Raw genomic sequence first — 20303 nt, forward strand, 5'->3', positions numbered from 1 at the left:
TGCGCGGCCCCACCCACACCTGACTCTGCTGGCAGAGCAGGTAGGATGCCTACTACGCTCTGGTGTGTGCTCTGTGGCCAAGGAGACCTTCTGCTGCATGCTAGGGGCTATACTTGTACTATCTCACTTATCCCTCACCGTGGCCCTGCAAAGCAGGTATTCTTTGACATTCCCATTTTACATAGGGGGAAACTGAGGCTCAGAGTGGTTTAGCAGCTCTCCCAAGTCACACACTGGTAAACAGCTGAGCTGGGAAGGGACCCAGTGCTCTGCCTACTCCTTGGCAGTGCCTCTGGCCTTTCTCTCCACTCTCACTGCTTAGTCCAGACCCTCACTTGCTATCATCCGGAACTCTTACACCAGCCTTGCAGGTCGCTCCGATTTGGGCCTTGCCTCCCACGCATTCTTCCCACCCTCCCCACTCCCCTCCAGGCTGTTAGTGATGCTGTGGAACTCCAGAACGCTGGTGTCTTGTGTTTACATTTTAGGAGCGGTGGTGATAAGGACGTAGCCTTTTGTTTCTGATTAGAAAAGATTATATACTTACCGTAAAAAATTCCAATCATTACAGAAGAGCACAAGAAAGAAAGAAAACATTTCATAATCCAGCCTCTTTGCATATATGCGTATTTGTGCAATTTTCCATACATTGATTAGCATTATAATCAAGTCTGTTGCTTCTTTCTTTTGCTTACCTGTGCCCCAGCCAGTTTCCACATCCCAATGTTCCCAGCCTGGTGACCTGTGTCCTTCTGCGACTCCCCATGCCCACAGAGTATCTGGTCACATCTATGGTGGGCCCTTTCCTTGCATTCAGTTGACATAGATGAGATCGTATAATCTCTACCCTGTATCTTGCTTTCTGCTGTTAACTCATTGTGGAACCCCCTCCAGGTCAGCTGGAATAGATCTAATTTATTGGCTGTAAAGGTGGCGTAATAGTCCATGGTCTGGACATAAAAGGTCTCTGGAGGACAGGCTGCTTCAGAGGTGCCTGCCAGTGATGAACAGGGCTCCTAGCTCTGCTTACTTCTCCATCACTTGTCCCTTTACCTTTTGCATCAGTTTCTGAAGAATAGGGCTTCTTTCTGATAACAGGCTGGGAACTCCTTTGGAGGAGAGGTGCCCCAGAGACTGGGAGACTGGTGAGGCATGAACTTTGGAGCCAGATGGCCTGGTTCGAGCCTCAGCTCTGCCGCTGACTACCCCTGTGCCTTGGTTTCCTTATCTGCTTAAAATGATCGGTAGCACTAGTGCCTGCCTACTCAGAGGGTTGTAGTGACAATTATATAAATAAAGGTAGGTCCTGGTCTGAAACCCTGATGGCCAAATGTTTCAGAATTCGGAATTTTTAGGATTTTAGCAGTGTGTACATTTCATTATGTGACACTTCTCTCCCCCTCCCTGGGTCTGGGGCAACACAATATTTTACACTCAAATATGTTAGTATTTCTGCAGTGAAACATATGCATTTCATACTAAGTGAGAGAAAGCCTCTTAAATAGCCTCTCCTATTGGTTCAGAGCAAGCTCTGCTGCCAATGAATTTGCTACAAATTTTTGATAAATCTAAGAGCTTCAGAATTTTTTAGATTTCAGAATCCAAGGTAAGGGATTGTGGACTGTGTAGGCAAACCCTTGTGATAGCCTTGGCGGTTAACGTCTGGCAAAACTAGCTGCTATTACGCCCACGGCACCCAATGCCCGGTTCACGGCTGACTCAAAGTACTGTTTGCTGAGTGCTTGTCTGCCTTCCCCTTGGGGGCCCCTGTGCAGCCTCCCCCGTTCATGGACCCACACCTCATCCTGGCCTGGGTGTGGTTTCCTGCTGTCTGCATACCATCTCCCACAGTGTTGCAGTGGCCTGGTGCCTTGAGAAAGCAGATGCAGCCAGGAATGGGGAGAGATGAAGCTCTGTCCCTGCCTGCCTCTCCCCCAAACTGCTCCCCTCTCCTTCTCCATCGTCTTTGGTGGAGACAAGAACCCCGGGGCACACGAAGGGAGCATCTCAGGACTGGCACAGTTCCTGAACCCCATGGTCCCCCCCTTGGCAGCCTCAGCTTCCAGCTCATCTCACAGCTTCACTTGCCTGGGCTCTGCTGGCGTTTTGATTTGGGGCTGCTCAGGATGCTGGGGTGGGGAGCCCAGTATGCTATCCCAAGGCAGGTCCTCCTCAGAGCCACGAAGTTCTCGAGGATATCTTGGGGAGTGGAGCCCTTTCTGCCCATTGTGGTCAGCCCTCTCCAGGACTGGCAGGAAGCCCTGAGTTCCTGTTTTTCCTGTCTACCTGGCAAAGCCTTCAGCAGGAGACTCAAGGCAGAGCTGCCTTCTCCTCCTAGACCTTTGGTGGTGCCACCCAGGAAGTCCTCCCTGAGCCCTGACTGCTGAGGGTAGAGCCGCCCGGGAAGAGAACAGTTCGCCTCAGCCTACCTGGATGGCAATGGGGACAATCTTGTTGGCCAGATTCTTGTACAGCAAGCAGATGGGCGCAGCCAGAAACTGCAGAGTGCAGGGGTCTGTTTTGTTGACATCGATGCCATCCAACAGCTTAAAGTCCACGATGAAGATGTTCCCTAGCTGCAGGAGGCAAGAGGAAATACCTCCACATCAGTGGATGACTCAGAAACAACAGGGGTAGAATTTCTCTATTCATGTTGCAAAAAAATAATTGCATAGGTAAAGATTAAAAAAAAAAAAAACTTAGGAGTTTTCGTAGGCCACAAACTTAATGTAGATCATAAGATGCTGCCAAAGAGAAGTAGCGGAAATGACTGTGGGAATTAAGAACCATATTGTAGGGGATGGAGCGAGGTATGTGTAAGAGATGGGTGGTGTGTGTGTAAGACTCCAGTCAACGGTGGCTACTGGATTATTGCTTCACCACCAAAACCACAGCTGAGCATCAAGACCATAACTCAAAGGAAAGACGACCATTGTGGTGGCAAGGACTCCTGAGTGGAGGCTGTCCCCCTGCCAGGGTGGCTGCATGCACAGATGGCTGCTCAGTCCCTTCCAGTTCTAGGATTCTCTGGCTTTTAAGGTTCAGTGATTCTCTGATTTGAAGTTTGAAACCCACAGCCCTGAATCAATGTTACTACGTCTAGCAATTAAATCTACAGGGGAGCACTGCTGTGTGTGCCTGTCTGCGTGGGGACAGGTTGTCACCTGTCCACGTGACCAGGTGGGGCAGGAGCCCTGCCTGGGGACTTCAGCTGGGCAGGTGGCCCTCCAGAGTCAGGTGGGCAGGGTGTGAGGGCTGGGAGGTCTGTCCACAGACGGCACTGACCATCGCTTTCTTTCTGGGGCCCCATGGTGAGCTGAGCAAGCAAGACAGGGTGACTGGAAACAGCAGAAGGCCACCTAGACACCTGGGGCAGGTGGCAGGAGGCCTGGTCATCCTGGCTCTAGTGGGAATGGGCCAACTGATGGGAGACTAAGGCCAGTTCCCAGAGCCTCAAGCTCCTGGCATGGAAGGCGGTTGACACTGAGTCCCACCAGAGGAGGAGGTCTGAACCCCTTTCTGTCTCAAGACTACAACAGTCTTGGAACTGGAGAGGGTTGACCCTGCAGATGAGGGCCAGGAGAAGGGCTGGGGAGAGGGTGAGGACAGAAGCAGAAGACCAACACTTCTCATTAGGAAGTCAAAATTTCCATCAGTTTTCTCCTTTTTTTTTTTTTTTTTTTTTTGATGCAAGGCTTGCTTTTTTTCTCCAGTTTCTTCACCTTTGCAAGGTGGGTAACAATTGATGGTCCTGTGTGTAAAGCATCTCTCACAATGCCTGGCCCACAACAGGCCCTTAGTTAGAGGGAGCTCTTTTAATTAAGATATTGATATTGAAAATATTGATATTATGCTCTAAGACCTGAGCCTCACGGAGAAATATCACTCTCAATTCCTCCACCTATGCTGGACAAGACAGATTTCATAAATGCTCAGGACAAGGAAGAGGTCACTTCGCTGAGGGCAGCCGATCTTGCCATCAGCCAGACAGATGAGCCTGGAGGTAGCAGCCTGGGGGCCAGCGAGCAATGGCCAGAAAGAAGTGGTTTCTGCCCAACAGAGTATGACTTGGCCATCTGAGCTGAGCCTCTGGCCTGGGCCACCGTCTCCAGCCAACCAGGTTCTACCTCAACCTCCTGCTCCAAGGTGAGCTGCCGCTCCAGGCTGCACTCCACCATCTCTGTGGTAACCGGGAGATTCTCTGGCAGCTTCGTGCAGCGCTGGATCAACACAGGGTTGCAGCCGTTGAGGAACTGGTAGCCAAACATTACGTCTTCTTGCCAGTGCTTCATAACCTGCTCTGTGGAGGAGAGAATTGCAGCTCAGCCTGAGTTCTGAGCCGGGATGAGGTCTTCCTGATGCTAGCGGAGGGCCAGCGTCCTTTCCGGGTCCCCTCTCCCAGGCGCTCAGTAGACAGCCCACCATGCCCAACTGCTTGACCACTAGGTCAGGCCATGGCACCACCCCATCCTCCCTGAGCTGGCCTTTAGTGGCTCAGAAGGTTCCTGGGGAACCACTTTCTCAAGCACAAAAACAAAAATAGACAAATGGGATTGCATCAAACTAAAAAGCTTTCTGCACAGCAAAGGAAACAATCAACAGAGTAAAAAGACAACCTACAGAATAGGAGAAAATATGTGCAAACCATACATCTGATAAAAGCTTAATCTTCAAAATATATAAGGAACTCCTACAACTCAATAGCAAAAACACCAATAACCCGATTAAAAAATGGACAAAGGATTTGAACAGACATGTCTCCGAAGAAGACATACAGATGGCCAGCAGGTATAGGAAAGAATGCCCAGCATCACTGGTCACCAGTGAAATGCAAATCAAAACCACAGTGAGATAGCACCTCACACCTGTCAGGATTCTATTATTAAAAAAAAAAAGACAAGTGTTGGTGAGGCCATGGAGAAGTTGGAGCCCTTGTGCACAGTTGGTGGGAATTCAGGATGCAGAGCTGCTATGGAAAACAGTGTGGAGTTTCCTCAAAAAGTTAAAAATAGAACTGCCACATGATCCAGCAATCCCACTTCTGGGTATTTATCCCAAAGAATTGAAATCAGGATCTTGAAAAGATATCTGCATCCCCATGTTCCTTGCAGCACAATTCATAACAGCCAAGATGTGGAAACCACCTAAATGCTCATCTACAGAGGGATGAATACAGAAAATGTGGTGTATACATACAATGGGAAACGATGCGGCCTTAAAAAAGACGGACATTCACAATATGTGACAGCATGGATGAACCTGGAGGACATGATGCTAAGTGAAATAAGCCAGTCACAGGACAAGTACTGCATGGTTCCACTTATATGAAGCATCTGAATTAGTCAAGCTCAATAGAATCAAAGAGCAGCACAGTGTGGTGGTTGCTAGGGAGGGGTTGTGGGGAGTTACTAATCCATGGCGTGAAGTTTCAGGTAAGCAAGATGAGTACGTTCTAGAGGTCTGCTGTACAACACTGTACCTATAGAAAAAGAAAAAAAAAAAAAAAAAAAAAAAGAACCCAGGTCCTTGTGCCCAGGAAGCAGGCGCCTTAGGGTGAGGGAGAAGGAGGGGAGCGGGGGGCATCCTGGGGAGGAGTTTGTGAAGGCAGTTTTCTCCCTTGCTTGTTTCCTTAATGTCCCCTAATCTTTCTGTTGCTGTGTGGTCCTTCCTGCGCCATCCCTGGCAGTTATGATGCTACTACTCTACCAAACACATCCCAGTCCAAAGGAACCCACTGTTGCTTTCATGTAAATGCTTAAAAAACAAGCTAACTCCTGCCTCTTCTCTGTTCAGAAGCATCATAAATGATCAATTTATTTAAAAAAAGAAAAAAAAGAACCCAGGTCCTTGTGCCCAGGAAGCAGGCGCCTTAGGGTGAGGGAGAAGGAGGGGAGCGGGGGGCATCCTGGGGAGGAGTTTGTGAAGGCAGTTTTCTCCCTTGCTTGTTTCCTTAATGTCCCCTAATCTTTCTGTTGCTGTGTGGTCCTTCCTGCGCCATCCCTGGCAGTTATGATGCTACTACTCTACCAAACACATCCCAGTCCAAAGGAACCCACTGTTGCTTTCATGTAAATGCTTAAAAAACAAGCTAACTCCTGCCTCTTCTCTGTTCAGAAGCATCATAAATGATCAATTTATTTAAAGAAAGAGTGTTGCTATTTATGAGACTTTCGATGGTGAAATGAGGTTGAGGGTGCTCAACACTGGACACCCAAGGAGGAGAAACCTCTGGCCTTGAGGGTGATCCCCAGTGGAGCGTACTGTGTGGGTGCAGGCAGTGCTGGCCTGGCGGACAGGGAGGCCTCGTGCTGGAGTGGGTGGAGCAGCCCTTTCCCACGCCCAGGCAAGGCTCCCCAGCACCATGAGAGCCCCCAAAAGCACACTCACCAGAAATAGTGTTGCTGATCCTGCAGAAGATTTTCTCAAAGTCAGAGAAGTCGCTCCAGGAAGACTGGAACATGTGCATGAAGTGGTTGATGAACAGGTTCTCCATCCTGCAGACCGAGACACGGAGGCGCCCTGCACGCTCTGGCCTCACCTGCCCCCTGCCAAGCCCCTTCGCACCCTGGTCTCATGGGGCCTCTAGGGGGCTTGAGCCCAGGGCAGCTCCAAGGGGGCAGCTGATTGGCCTTGTGGAAACCAGGACAGAAACTGGCACCCATGCCCATGCTCTTCCTTCTGCATTTCCCCTAAGAAAGAGACCAGTCGCCTGCCCTCGACAACAGTCTACAGTGCTCTCTTCCCATTCACACGGGCTCTGGTCTGTGCCTTCATTCATTCGTTCATCAAACTTTTTGCTGCCCCAGATTGACGCAAGCTTCCAGGGACAGAGAGCCGTTATCTCCTATGTAGCTGCTCTCCCGAGTCTCCTGGATTTGGGGGGGATAAGCAGTTTAGTGGAATTTAACCCTCATTTACTTTCTGCCTAACCTTGGCTCTTTGCCTGGTGCTGAGGAGGACATAGTTTCCAAATATTCATTACACAGGGAAGCAAAGTAACCCAGGACAGGAACTTGCTAAATTCAAAATGCAGGCTGCAGGTAATAAGGAGAGAGATCTGAGTGGCCTGAGCAACCCCGGGGACTTCCTGGAGGAGGTGTGTGTGGGATGGGTCTGGAAAAGGTGGAAATGGAGGGAAGAGGCTTCCCAGGCTTTCCTACATAACCCAAGCAAGGCACAGGATGGAGGTGTGGGTATTCTGGCCAGTGCTCATCGTGACAGCCTCTGCCTCAGTTTCCCTCTCTGGCTCACACAGAGCTGAGAGTGATGAGCAGTCACCCTGTTTCCTCCCCACCGTCAGTGCCCACTGCCCAGTCCTCCAGGGTTCAGGCCTCCCCACTGGCTCCGTCTCTTTTATGTCCTGACTTGCAGGCCTTGGCATGCATGGTTCCCTCCCTCTGGAACGCCCTGTGCCCCTCTTTCTTCTCCTCCTGAGCATATGGCGTGAGTGTATCTGGAGGGCTTGTCTAGTGAACCCCACTCCTCCTTTGATCTCACGAAGCCACCCCTTCCCCACACCCGGCTGGGCTTTGTGATGTTACCTCCGCAGCGCGGATAGCAGATTAAGTACAAACCCGTTTATGTGAAAACCTGCCTGCTGCCTAAGCACCAGGAGGGCAAGGGCGGGTCTGCATCGCTCCGTGAGGCCCAGGCTCCAGGTACTGGAGGGCTCAGGCAACCTTGTCATTGACTGAGAGGGGTAGTCAGGGGCTTGGGGTGGGGGAGCTTGCCGGTGCTCCTCCAGTGGGCTGCCCACCTCCCGCCACCCAAGGGTGCCTCCCCCAGGAAGCGGCACTAATGGTGAGGGCCCAGCACCCTCCTTGCATTTACTCCTGGGGCAGTGGGCTGGCTGGGGGCTAAGCGTGTCACAGGAAGGTTTGGGAATCCCGAAGCCTCCTCACGTCTCCCCTGTCTCGGCAGAATCAAAGGACTGTGGTTTGGGTGTTTTGTCGGGAGTCAACCTGGCTGATGGGGACAGATGGCTCTGTACAGCACTGCAGGGGAGCCACCTGTGAGCACGCATGAGGGCAGCAAGTCCTAGTGACCAAAGACAGGGACTCAGCAGACAAGCAGAAGATGCTGGGGCTCCTCCTGGTCCTGCCAGGCATGGGAAAGGCACCTGACGCAGAAAATGACATACCTGCCTGAAGACTCCCCTGCCTCAATTTAGCAAATGCTTCTCTCCTTGGTACTGGCTGCCTGGGGACCTGGTAGCCCACACTGCTCGAGAGAGGGCCCAGGAGGCGAATGCCCTCTGTGAGTTGGAGGAACCAGCTGCTTGCGGGTTATTGAGATGCTGTGAGGCCTGGAAGGTGCTGCAGCACAGCCTGGGCCGTGGTGGCTGCACACAGTAGGTGCTCAGCGTCTCAGAGCTGGAGAAGAACGCTGGCATCATCCTGTCTGGTGTCATCAGTTACTTTTATCCCAGCCCCTCATGGGGAAGGAGGAGCTTTTACACACACACTTGTTTTACACACATGCTTGTTGCGGCCTCATCACTGCTAAGCTGGCCTCCGAGAATGCTCCAGCTAAGCTTCTACCAGCCATGCTACCTCTTTCCTCGCCCAGCACCCCAGCCCTCCTCCTCCACCTCCCCCGTTAGCTGAGTGTCCTGGGACAGAAATCCTTGCTAAGGTGGAGGACCAAACCTCTAATGACCTCTGATGTCTGAGTGTGGAAAAGGACTTATTTCTGGGAGAAGAGGGGCCTTCCCAGGCCTGTACAATCCTCACAGCCCTGAGGATGGCCCAGCACCAGACGGTGCCCGGGAAAGAGGTCCTGGACCCCAGGGCATCTTGTGGGGAACTGGGAGTGAGTCAGTCCCATGTGGGTCACGGTCTCCCCGGCTGGGTCTCTTTGACCTCAAAACAGAAGGTTGGCACCGAACACAGGGTGGGGTGTGGCAGTACTCAGAGGAAGCCACAGATCCAGGAAGAAGTGCAGTTAAGAGGAAAATATGTGAATGTCATCTAGAGGCAAAATATTGCTACATAGGTATAGACAACCGGATATTAGGGACATTGAAAATCTGTTATTACACAAAGAGGAACCTGTGGCCAGCGAAGGCACCTAGCTCATTTGAGGTCACACAGCCAGGTAAAAACATGGTCAGGTAATGGCACAGCCAGGTAACAACAGAACCAGGTAAAGACACAGCCAGACGGAAGTGCATACTGAGCGGCTTGCTGGCCTGGGCTGGGCACCCGCTGTTGGCCCTGTACTGGCAGAGGCGGGAGCTCCTGTTTCCTCCGCTTCCCCTGCCCCTTTCCTTCTTCTAACAGCTTCTCCATTTCCCAGTTCATGATTTTGCTCTTTGGGGTGGGAGGCAAAGCTTACTGAGGAGGGCCCGCCTTGTTCCAGGTGGAGCAGGTGACTTGGAGGAAACTCGCCGGTTACCCAGAAGTGGTGCGGAAACGGAACTGTCCCAAGGTGGAGGTTCCCGGGGGAAGGTCTCTGATGATCTCATCTCTGAGTTTCAGTTTTCCACACTAAATGCTGGCCTGGGTCAGGGTTGGATCAGGGACCTTCAGTGCAGAAGGGCCACCATGCACAGGGTGGGTGCTGTTTCCCTGTCGGACCACTAGGGGGCCGGACCAGGGGGTCTAGGAGCCACCAGCTCCTGTGCTGGGATCTGGACACAAGAATCCTGGGTGGGGCTGGGAGTCCATATGCAAGGCCAGAGAGGGCAGCTGAGATGGATGCAGGTCAGCACAGAGTGTTAAGGGCCTGGCCGAAGATCCCAGCTCCATCTCTTCCCAGCCATATGGCCTTGGGCAAATCGCTAACCTTCTGTGCCTCAGTTTCCTCATCCATGAAATGGGTATAATAATTGTCCCTCCCTCACAGGGCTGACATGATATATAGAAAGCATTGATTTATAAAATGAGTTCAACAAATATTAGCGACTAGTACCATGATTATCACTTACTGTTAATATTAACGTCTGCAGCCTTAAACCGTGGTGTTCTGGAGGGACCAGTGGACAAGTTCGCGATCCAGGCTACAGCACAGAACTTTGCCCTCTCCCTCCTGGGGTCCTTCTGCTTAATTCACTCATCCCTTTCTTCCTTCACACTCAGTTCACCTAAGAATCTTTGCGTCTGGCTCCTCTTTACTTCCTCTCCTCTCTGCCCTCCTTAAGTACTCTCACCCAGGGCACTGTGTGTCACATCCTAGTGGCTGTATCTAAAGAGTCAGCTCTAAACTCCCCTGATCTCGCTGAAGCATCTGACAACCAACCCCTTTTTCCTTGACACTAAAATGCTGACCCGCATGGACTTCATCCCTGCTTCAAACCCCCATGGTCCTGCACGCCCCCCTCCCAGTAAAGGCTGGGATCCTTGCCCAACTCTCTGCGTTGGCAGCCTCAGCCCCACTTCCCTACACAGGCCCCCACTCTGGTCCTCCTGGATCACGGAGTTCTCACCGCCCTGAAAGCCATCCCCTCCACTCCTCCAATAAGCGTGGTGAACTCCTATGCATCCTTCAAGACCCAGGTTGGGCTTCTCTCTTAGAAAGCTTTTTTCTGATGCTGCCTCCTCAGAGCTTCCTCCCTGTCTCAAGTTTTCCCAGTGCTCTTTTCCAAAGGAATATCTACCACATACTATCGTGATGAGCTGTCCATAGCTTGGTCTCCACTAGACTGTGAGCTTCTTGGAGCTGGGACCAAGGGACCACTTTTGATTCATCTCAGGCCCCCACCCTCAGGAGCTCAATTTGCATTTGTCAAAGGACAAGCAGCAGGTAGCCTCCTCTGGGCCAGCTCCCGTGGGGATGGACGAAGCCCAGAAGAGACAGCAAACAGGCAGTAACAGAGCCTGAGAAGGTAGCTCCCTGACCAGTCTCCTTCCTTGGGCTCAGGAATGAGGACAAAGTCCTCCCAAGCATCCAGAATGGAGATACTAGATACTAGGTCTACAGTGTGCTAGACCTCACCGCAGCGGCACTGCCTACATGAGTTCGTTTAAATCTCATAACAATTCTAGCAGTTAGGCAGCACCAGCCCCATTTTACAAGAAGGAAACGGGTCAAAAAACTTAAATAACTCTCTCAAGATGGCGCCGCTGGAGTCTGAAACAATCGCTGCTCTCCAGGCTCTAAATAAGGTGACCTTTTGCTTTTAAAGGGTAATTAGAGATGAGTTGATAACTTGTTGCTATACTCTGAATAGATTAATAGGTTTTTTCCCCCAGGAAAGCAAAGTATAACCTTGCTACCCCAAGTGTGGTTGGTGGGCCAGCAGAATCAGCACCCCCAGGACGTCATTAGAAACCAGATTTTAAAAGGCCCTCCAGGGGATTCTGATGCAAGCTATAACTTGAGAACCATTGCTGGAGAGGCTGCAATGTTTTCCAAATTAACTATAAAACAAACCCTTTTTAAAGGAAACATTACTTTATGATTTGTGTTAACTTATACCTTTATTTAATGATCCATTTTTAACAAAAAACTGCTACTTTAGCAAATATAAGTAAACATTTCCAGGTCTGTCTAACTTTCAGGTGGGAATTTTTTTCCCCCCACATTTTCCCCAACAAATTTATTTTCCAATGGGACACATCTCTGATTCTATAACAGAATTCAGTATAGGTAAATAGGGTTGATATACAGACATTCAGGGATAGGTTAGAACAAGGAGGAGGTGACTTTAACAATTACTGAGAAGATCCAAGGATTTGGGTAGCATTCGTGAAGTTAAAGGGGAGAATCCTATTTTCTGAGTGCTTTGGTGATGTGGAGCCAACTTGTTTCTGAGCTGGGGCGGCAGTAGGAGGGTGTGGGGACTTCGTCCTGCAAAACTCCTGGCTTTGGCTTCCAAAGTCAAGAGAACAAGCTCCCTCAGCTTCCCTGCTCCCGGGCCATCATCTCTCCCTCTCTTGCTCTCACCCAGCCTCAGAGGGCCTCACCCCAGCCCTCACCATGGGCAAGGAAGCCCATCTTTTCTCTCTAGCTTCCTGCTCTTCATTTTGGGGCTCTGCTCTTTCCTTCTCTATACCACCAGCTCCTTTCAAAGAGCTACCATACATGTAATTTTGTCTGACCTCACTCAAAGCAGTGAGTGACTGGTCTGTGGGGCTGGAGCAGGGGTGGGAAGAGTTATTGCCTTCAGACCACACTCTTCTCCCTGTCCCCCAACAAAGCCTCTATCTGGCCCTCGACCCCCTCTCCCCCGTCCCTTGCAGGGCTCCCAACCTTGCTTGGCCTCAATGCTCCCTGAAGCCTCTCTGCTTAGCCCCGGGCCTACCCATCCCACTCTACCCTTGACCTCACCATCGGAGGCCGGACAGGGCTCTCTGAACATCAACATGCCCCCAGACTGGACTCATCTTCCTCCTCACCACTTCTTGTCCAGCTTTCCTTTCTGATGACCACCCCACTCTGCCTATAAGCCAGATGCACAATGTCAAGGGTGCCTTGGGTTCTCCCCTCAGCCTCTCCCCATTTTGACCTGCATTTCAACTGGATCCCGGGACATCCATACCACATCCCGAAGTCCGCCCTACTCTCCCGTTCCCTGTCTTTGTTCTTCTCCACTGCTGGGCTCGCTCACCTGACCCTCAAAGGCTGCCAGGTCAAGCTTCTGCAATGTGGCTCTGATTTCCCTCACCTCTCCCTGTTTCTCATCCAACACTGCAAATCCAGACCCCAAGGAGAAGGATGCCCCTCCAAGGAGCTGCCCCCACCTGATCTCATCTGATGAGAAATGTCCGGTGGGTGAGGACCCAAGCACCCTGGTCTGGTCACCTCTCCCGAACTCAGTCGCATTTCTGCACTACTCTCCTCTACTGGGAAGGAAGCTCTCTTTCTCAGTTTCCTTTGAAGAGAACATTCCCTTACCAGTCCCGCCAACCTCCTGCAGTCAAAGCTCCAGGCTGCAAACGGTGAGCGGTGATTAAACAAATAAGCTGCGCCTCCTTTGATGACAACATGAAATTTCACAACCCACTTGGTTCTGTGAGGAGGCCCAGCCGCACCCAGCCTGCACATGTGATGCTCCCTCTGCCAGAGCATCCTAGTCCTGCTTCTCCAGGCTCCCAACTGTCTGGTTAGCTGCAAGGCCAGGCTAGGTGTCCTTCTGCTGTGAAGCCTTCCTGGACCCCACAATGACGTAACACCAAACAGAGGAAGGGTCCCTCTATGAGCCCTTGAGGGCAGGGGTCGATCTGAGGGAGCAGGGGCTCAGCAGGTGATGATGGAGAAGTGGGTCCTGGCTGGCCTGACCTCATTACTAGGAATGAATGGAGACTAATGCTGTCTTTAGGGAGAACCTTCTCTGTGCAGGGTTGACATATGTGGTTCCTTAATATTCTCACAACAGCCTGGAGTGGGAGCTATGGTCTTATTTTTTTAGATGAAGACACCAAGGCTCAGAGAAGTTCACCAGCTTCCTTAGGCTCACCTTCCACTGGCCCAAAGCCCCCTCCCATGAATCCCTCATCTCCCTGGGTGGGGTCCCTCTGAACTGCTTCCCTGAGACCCAGTCCCCTTGACCCAGGCTGCATCCTCCTGTAATTCAGAGGCTGTGTCTCTTCTCTCCTTCTTAGGACCTCATGGTCCGTTGTTCACTGTTCCAACAGGGCTGGTGCTCAGCTGACCACCCCAGCTGGGCTGTGCCAGGTGGGGCTGAGGGCCCATCTCGGGATTTCTTTGCTCTGGTCCTGCCAAACAGTTTGCAGCTCAAGGGGCCAAGTAACACGGCAGATGTGGAGGAAGATGGGCTATGGTATTGCTGGAGAGATGGTGGCCCGTGTGGCCTGTACTGGGGAGCACAGGGGAGGAAGCCTCCCTCAGACCTGGGGCTTCTAGGAGCTTCTGAGAGAAGGGGAACCTTACTCCAGTCCTGAAAAATGATGAGTTGGACTTGGCCAGGCAAAGGAGGGAAAAAGGGCATTTGAGGCAGAGAAAACAGCGAGGCAAAGACAAGGGGACACGAAGACCCCCCAGCTCTGGACACACATGGCTGGGGTGTCCTGTGCATCTGGGGGCAAGAGAGAAGGCTGGGCAGAGACCCCTGTAGTTGGGGTAATCACGGAAGGATTTTAGGTAGGGGAGTCAAAGAATTATACTTGCTTTGTTAGAAGGAGCCTCCAACAAACTATACATGTACTTGAGAATGAACTTCCAATTTCTGTGTGGGATGGAGCCTGGGGAAGCAGGTAGAAGAATGTTCCTGAACATTCTGGGGAGACATGGCGGAGCTGGGAAAGGAGGACATGCACACTGAGACCCAGGGGATGGACATGATCCCACATTCACCTGGATGGAGGATGAGGCCAAGGGAGGCGTCAAGGCCAGTGGTTTCAATCCTGGTTGCACATTAGAATCCCCCAAGGAGCTTTTAAAATATACTCATGCCTGTGGTGCAAATGCTGGCTTAACAGCCTGGCTGCGGTGAGGTGGCATGGAGTCTTAATATTAAATGCACAGCCAGGACTGAGAACCACTGATCTAGGATGCTGTTGGCCATGATGGGGATACATGAGAAGGAAAAGGCAAGTGTGTGATTGTGTGTGTGTGACTGTGTGTGTGTGTGTGTGTGTGTGTGTGTGTGAAGTGAGGGCCTGTGAGGTGGCCACAAAGGCCACACTCAACTCATTTTGACAGGGTTTACTGAGCACCTATCCTGTGGCAGCAGCTGTGCTGGGATCCTGAGATAAAAGAAGACAATGACCTAAGGAACACTGAGCAGACATAAGAAAGGCACAGCCTGGCTTTCACTCCACCACCCCTCCATCCACCATCCACTATCCGCCAGATGTTGGGTACTGCTGCATTACTAATCTAGTGGTTTGGTTTTAATTTTGCTCTCCATTTGATCTCAATAGTAGCAGGCAAGAAAATCCCCAGTTTTGAACCCCAATAGACCTGGATTCAAACCCTGGTTTTGCCAATTCTTGCCGAAATGACCTTAGGCAAATTCCTTGACCTGGACCTGGCAGAGCCTCAGTTTACTTACCTGGAGATGGTTAAAAACAGTACCTATTTCCTGGGGTTGCTGTGAAGGTTAAAACAGACAATTCTATATAGAAAGCACCCACACCTACAGCCTGGCACTTAGTGGAGGCTTATTAAGTGTCAGGCCCTTATTACTTCCTCCCTCCCATTGAGATGCAGCCTCAGGGAGACAAAGGCATCCAAGTCTCTGTGATGTGAGGGGAGTCTGATTGTGAGGCTCTGTGTGTGTGTGTGTGTCTGTGTGTGTGTGTGTGTGTGTGCAGGGTTTTTCTCAAATGCCCCAAAGAGGAAGGCCTGAGGGTGTGGCCTCCCACCCTTTCTTTACGGAAGTTCGACCAAATGAGGTAACTCCTTGAGCCGAGTAGCTATGCAACTAAGCAAATGCTGCCACAGAAGCTAACTGGGTTGGTGCTTCTCTACCTGTCTGCCTCCTGGTTATGCCAACCCAAGGCCAGGGCCCACCCTGGGAGACTGTCACCCTGGTGGGAGGGGGTGCTGGGCACCGGGAGGTGCAGAATCTCCTCAGGGCTGTCCAAGGCTTGGTCAGGTTGCATGACCACGGATTTAGGGTTTTCCAAATTTGCATGATTGTGAGAATTCCCTAAAGTATCAGAGTACAGATTCAAATGCCCCTCCACTAGCCCTGAGGTAGGGCTGGGGCTCCATGTTGGTAATGAGCACCCAGGGAGTCTTTGAAAACCGTGTAATAATTCAGCCGCCAAGAAGGAGCACAGAACTCGGATCTCTGCCGTTTATTAGTTGGGGCTACTGGGCAAGGTATTGTACTTCCTTATTCCACATATTCCTCAACTGCAGAATGGGGATAAGATCTGTGCCTGCCTCGTGGGGTTGCAGTGAAAGACCAACGGGGATGCATGTAAGTGATCAACACAGGCATGTTGGTCGTCATTACTGCAATGCCCTGCCAGCTGGGTGACAGCCTGGACGCTGTCTACCCTTGAACTGGCCCAAGGGGAGATGAGCTGTGGATGGGGATGGGGCACTCCAAGTAAAGACCTCCACTCTGGGCTGAAAACAGCTGTTTGGTGTCTGGAGTCCTACAGTCTGTAAATTTGTTTAGATACAGGTTTCCCTGTGATTTGATTGTGCATTAAGGATCCATGCTGTTGCCGAGATATAATCAAACGATTTGGGAAGAGCTGCTCGGCTGAGCTGCTCCCCCAGCCCAAGGCCACCACAAGGGGAGGAGTGAGGGTTCCATCTCCGGCCCCAGCCGCTGGAGGGCTGCCCAGTATCCTCGAGTTCTCGAACACTTACGCTTTGCAGTAGTTCAGAACAAAGTCTACTCCCTTCTCACTATCGAACTGGATATCTCGGGGTAAATCCTTGTGGCATTTGGCATCGATACTCAAGGGGAAGCCAGGGGTCCACTCCATCCATCTGAGCGTGAAAAGGAAGGAGAAGAAAACTGGGTTAAATGTCTGGCGTTTGGGCTGGTCCCTCAGGCTGAAGGCTGCCCGTGTGGTCTGAGGATGTGCCCATAAGGTCACCATGTTTTAGCTGAGCGTGTGCCTGGCGAGGTACTGGGATGCGTCCCAAGGTCTGGTGGTCCCCCACCTTGCTGTGCCCTGAGTCTCACAGTGGGAAGCCTGAGGTTCCCTAAACCTGAAGCTGGGCTTACAGCAGAGGGGTGGTGAATGGTAGGTGCATACCAGTGTGTACAGAGAGCATCAGAAGACCTCATTTATTTGAGGTGACATTCAAGGGCAATGTCTCCCCAGCACAGAGCTGCCTTGCTGGTCACTGGAGGTGGAAGTGGTTAAGGTTGCCCCATCACACTTGACCTAGACATCCTACCAGCTTGGTCATCACCCCTGTATTGTGTGTGGTGGTCGAGGGAAAGGGGACAGTGGTCATGCCTTCCCAAAGGGGGCATGAGTCAGCAGGGAGCTTGGGTGAGGACCTCCGGGCACAGACTGATGCCAACAGCAGGTTCAGAGATTGTTATAATCAAAACAGCTCCCCGGCACTTCTCTGGTGGCACAGTGGTTAAGAATCCACCTGCCAATGCAGGGGACACGGGTTTGAGCCCTGGTCCGGGAAGATCCCACATGCAGCAGAGCAACTAAGCCCGGGCACCGCAACTACCGAGCCTGCGCTCTAGAGTCTGCGAGACACAACTACTGAGCCCACGTGCCACAACTACGGAAGCCCGCGTGCCTAGAGTCTGTGCTCCGCAACAAGAGAAGCCACCGCAATGGAGAAGCCCGTGCACCGCAAAGAAGAGTAGCCCCTGCTTGCCGCAACTAGAGAAAGCCTGCACACAGCAAAGAAGACCCAATGCAGCCACAAATAAATAAATAAAATAGATAAATTAAAACAAAACAAAACAAAAAAAACAGCTCCCCTCAAAGACAGGCCATGTACTCAATCCCGCCAAAATTTTTAGAGCCTGGTGTCCTTAAAATTTATCCTGTAGCATTGGGCATTTAAGTTTGTTTTTTTTAATTTTACTTTTCTTTTTGCTTATTGAAAAACCAAACCAAACCAAAAATCTGTTAGTTTCTTTTAGGGTGGGGAGAATGATCTTTTATTTATTTAAATGATCTTACATTTGTTTAAAAACCAAAATTTACATTCTGGGATTTCAGCTTTTCCATTTGTATTCCTTTTTAATCTAATCTCTCTTATAAGAGGGAAGTAAAACACTGAGAGTTTAGGTCATTAAAAAGTCTTAGGACATGGAAGCAACCTGAATGTTCAATAACAGAGGAATGGATAAAGAAGATGCGGTCCATACATACAATGGAATATTACTCAGCCATAAAAAGAACAAAATAGTGCCATTTGCAGCAACATGGATGGACCTAGAGATTGTCATACTGAGTGAAATAAGTCAGACACAGAAAGACAAATATCATATGATAGTGCTTATATGTGGAATCTAAAAAAAAAGGGTACAAATGAACTTATTTACAAACAGAAGTAGAGTCACAGATGTAGAAAACAAACTTATGGTTACCGGGGGATGGGGGGGAGGGCTAAGTTGGGAGATTGGGATCGACATATACACACTAGTATATATAAAATATATAACTAGTAAGAACCTGCTGTATAGCACAGGGAACTCTGCTCAGTACTCTGTACTGGCCTATTTGGGAAAAGAATCTAAAAAAAAAAGGAGTGGATATATGTATATGTATAACTGATTCACTTTGCTGTATACCTGAAACTAACACAACATTGTAAATCAACTATACGCTAATAATTATTTTTTAAAAGTCTTAAGGCCCTTTAATATCATCTTGTACTTTTACTGTCACAAAAATTCCACAATGTTTTTGAGGTATCCTGTTGGCCCAGTAAGCCTCTCATTAGTATCATTAGAGGTGAACAGGAACTGGATATGATCACTCATATGATCACTCAAAATGCATTTTGAAAAGCGTTTTCTACATTTCTCGCTGTTAGTTTACTAACAACGTTCTCTTTTCCTAGATATTAAAAAAACCTTCTATTTTTGTTGTCTGTATTAACACCAATGCTGGATTAACATTAACTAGGGTAAAAATGTGGATGAATGCACAAACGTCAACTAATTTATTGACTTTTTTCCCTTTGTTTTAGAAAATGATTTAAGGTATCTCCAATATATGTGTAAAATTGAGGCAGTCATCTGGTAGCCCCACTGGTATTAACTGTCGATTACTTAATTACTGTTGGTCAAATCAATTTAAATATTCCTAACCATCTTTTCCTAGCCACTGGGAAGTAGGGCTCTAATTAATTTGAAGAGCTGAGTAGAGAAGTTGTGGTTACTGAGCCCGTGAGCCACAACTACTGAAGCCTGTGCGCCTAGAGCCCGTGCTCCGCAACAAGAGAAGCCCCCGCAATGAGAAGCCCCTGCACCGCAACGAGGAGTAGCCCCTGCTCGCCACAACTAGAGAAAGCCCGCGCGCAGCAACCAAGACCCAACACAGCCATAAATAAATAAACAAATAAATTTATTTTTTTAAAAAAAGAGACAATAAAATAATTTAGTAAGGTGTCAATACAAAGTAAATATTAAATAATGAGTAATTATCTTTATCCCAGCAATATTCATTGGCAAACGGAAAAACACCCTGCTTAGAATGGCAAAAGCTAGAGTTTCCCTTGGCATAAAGTGACCAGAAAGGTGAAAGAACTTCATGAAGAAAAAGTAGAAATTCTGTTGAAGGACATCACACAAGATCTAAATGGGTGGAAAGATGCAACATTATTAAAATGTCACTACAGGACACACGTGTAATTCAAAGAGATTCTCATCATGAAAAACTTTTAAAAGAACAGTAAGATAACATAACGCCTATTCACATTTATTAGAAAGTTCTGATAACAAAAAGATGGCACTGGGCCATGGAGTAGAAAAACAGACCCAAGAAAATATGTGAATATAATACAAAACTAGCTAATATTTATCCAGTGCTTTTCATGTGTCAAATACTAGTCTATGTGTTTTCATGGTGTAACCTATTTAATTCTTTCCAAAATCCCTAGGAAGTGGTACTATTATTTCCCCCATTTTACAGATGGGGGAATTGAGGCACAAAGAGATTACACAACTTTCACAGGACACAGAGTGTGGCTGTTAAGTGGGAGCTGAGCCCAACACCGGCTGCAGAGCCCATGCACGGGGTCACCACGCCAGCTCCATGCACTGTGGGTGTCATTCCAAAGCAGCAGGAAGAAACATTATGTAATAAGTGATACCAGGGACATTTAACCCTCACTTCACATCACGTATAAAAATACATAGCTGATGAATTAAAAGCCTAAAGTTAAAAATAAAATTATAAAAATATTAGACAAAAATATGAGAATATATGTAACGCTGGGGTGGGGAGGGCCTTCTCAAGCAAAGCAGGAAACCCAAAAGTTACAAAGAAAAAGAATATATATATTAAGAAAGTAAAAAGCTAAAACCTGTGACAAAAGCAACTGAAGACAAATGATACACACTATACATATAACAAAGGGATACAATCTTAATATATAAAGAGCTGCTTTAGATTAAACCCACAGAAAAATAAAGCACATAAATAGGCAATGCAGAGGCTAAAGTCATCAGTGGTCAGGGGTATGCAGATTAAGACAGCAGCGGCTCTTACTTAAGGATTCCTGGATTGTTAAAAATTTAAAAGATTGATGTTATCAGGTGTTAGTGAACGTAAGGGTAATAGTATATTTTTACATACTATTGGTGGGACTGAAAATTACTGTAAAGTTTTGGGAAGGGAATTTGGTCATTCTTTTTTTTTTAACATCTTTATTGGAGTATAATTGCTTTACAATGGTGTGTTAGTTTCTGCTTTATAACAAAGTGAATCAGCTATACATATACATAT

At 49.1% G+C, this 20303-nt stretch overlaps 1 protein-coding gene across 1 annotated transcript in view; it reads right to left on the minus strand.

Moving 5' to 3' along the window:
• Nucleotides 1-2420: 2420 nt before the first annotated feature.
• Nucleotides 2421-20303, minus strand: part of ALOX5 (arachidonate 5-lipoxygenase) — a 39958-nt gene continuing 22075 nt past the window's right edge. Inside the window, exons 4-7 of the mRNA XM_028481932.2 lie at nt 16234-16356; nt 6388-6494; nt 4128-4300; nt 2421-2576 (exon numbers count right to left, since the gene is read on the minus strand). Of these exons, the coding sequence (XP_028337733.2) occupies nt 2421-2576; nt 4128-4300; nt 6388-6494; nt 16234-16356 (559 nt within the window). The remainder of the gene's footprint in view (nt 2577-4127; nt 4301-6387; nt 6495-16233; nt 16357-20303) is intronic.

Source organism: Physeter macrocephalus, chromosome 20 (assembly GCF_002837175.3).
Source record: "Physeter macrocephalus isolate SW-GA chromosome 20, ASM283717v5, whole genome shotgun sequence".
NCBI classification, from domain to species: Eukaryota; Metazoa; Chordata; class Mammalia; order Artiodactyla; family Physeteridae; genus Physeter; species Physeter macrocephalus.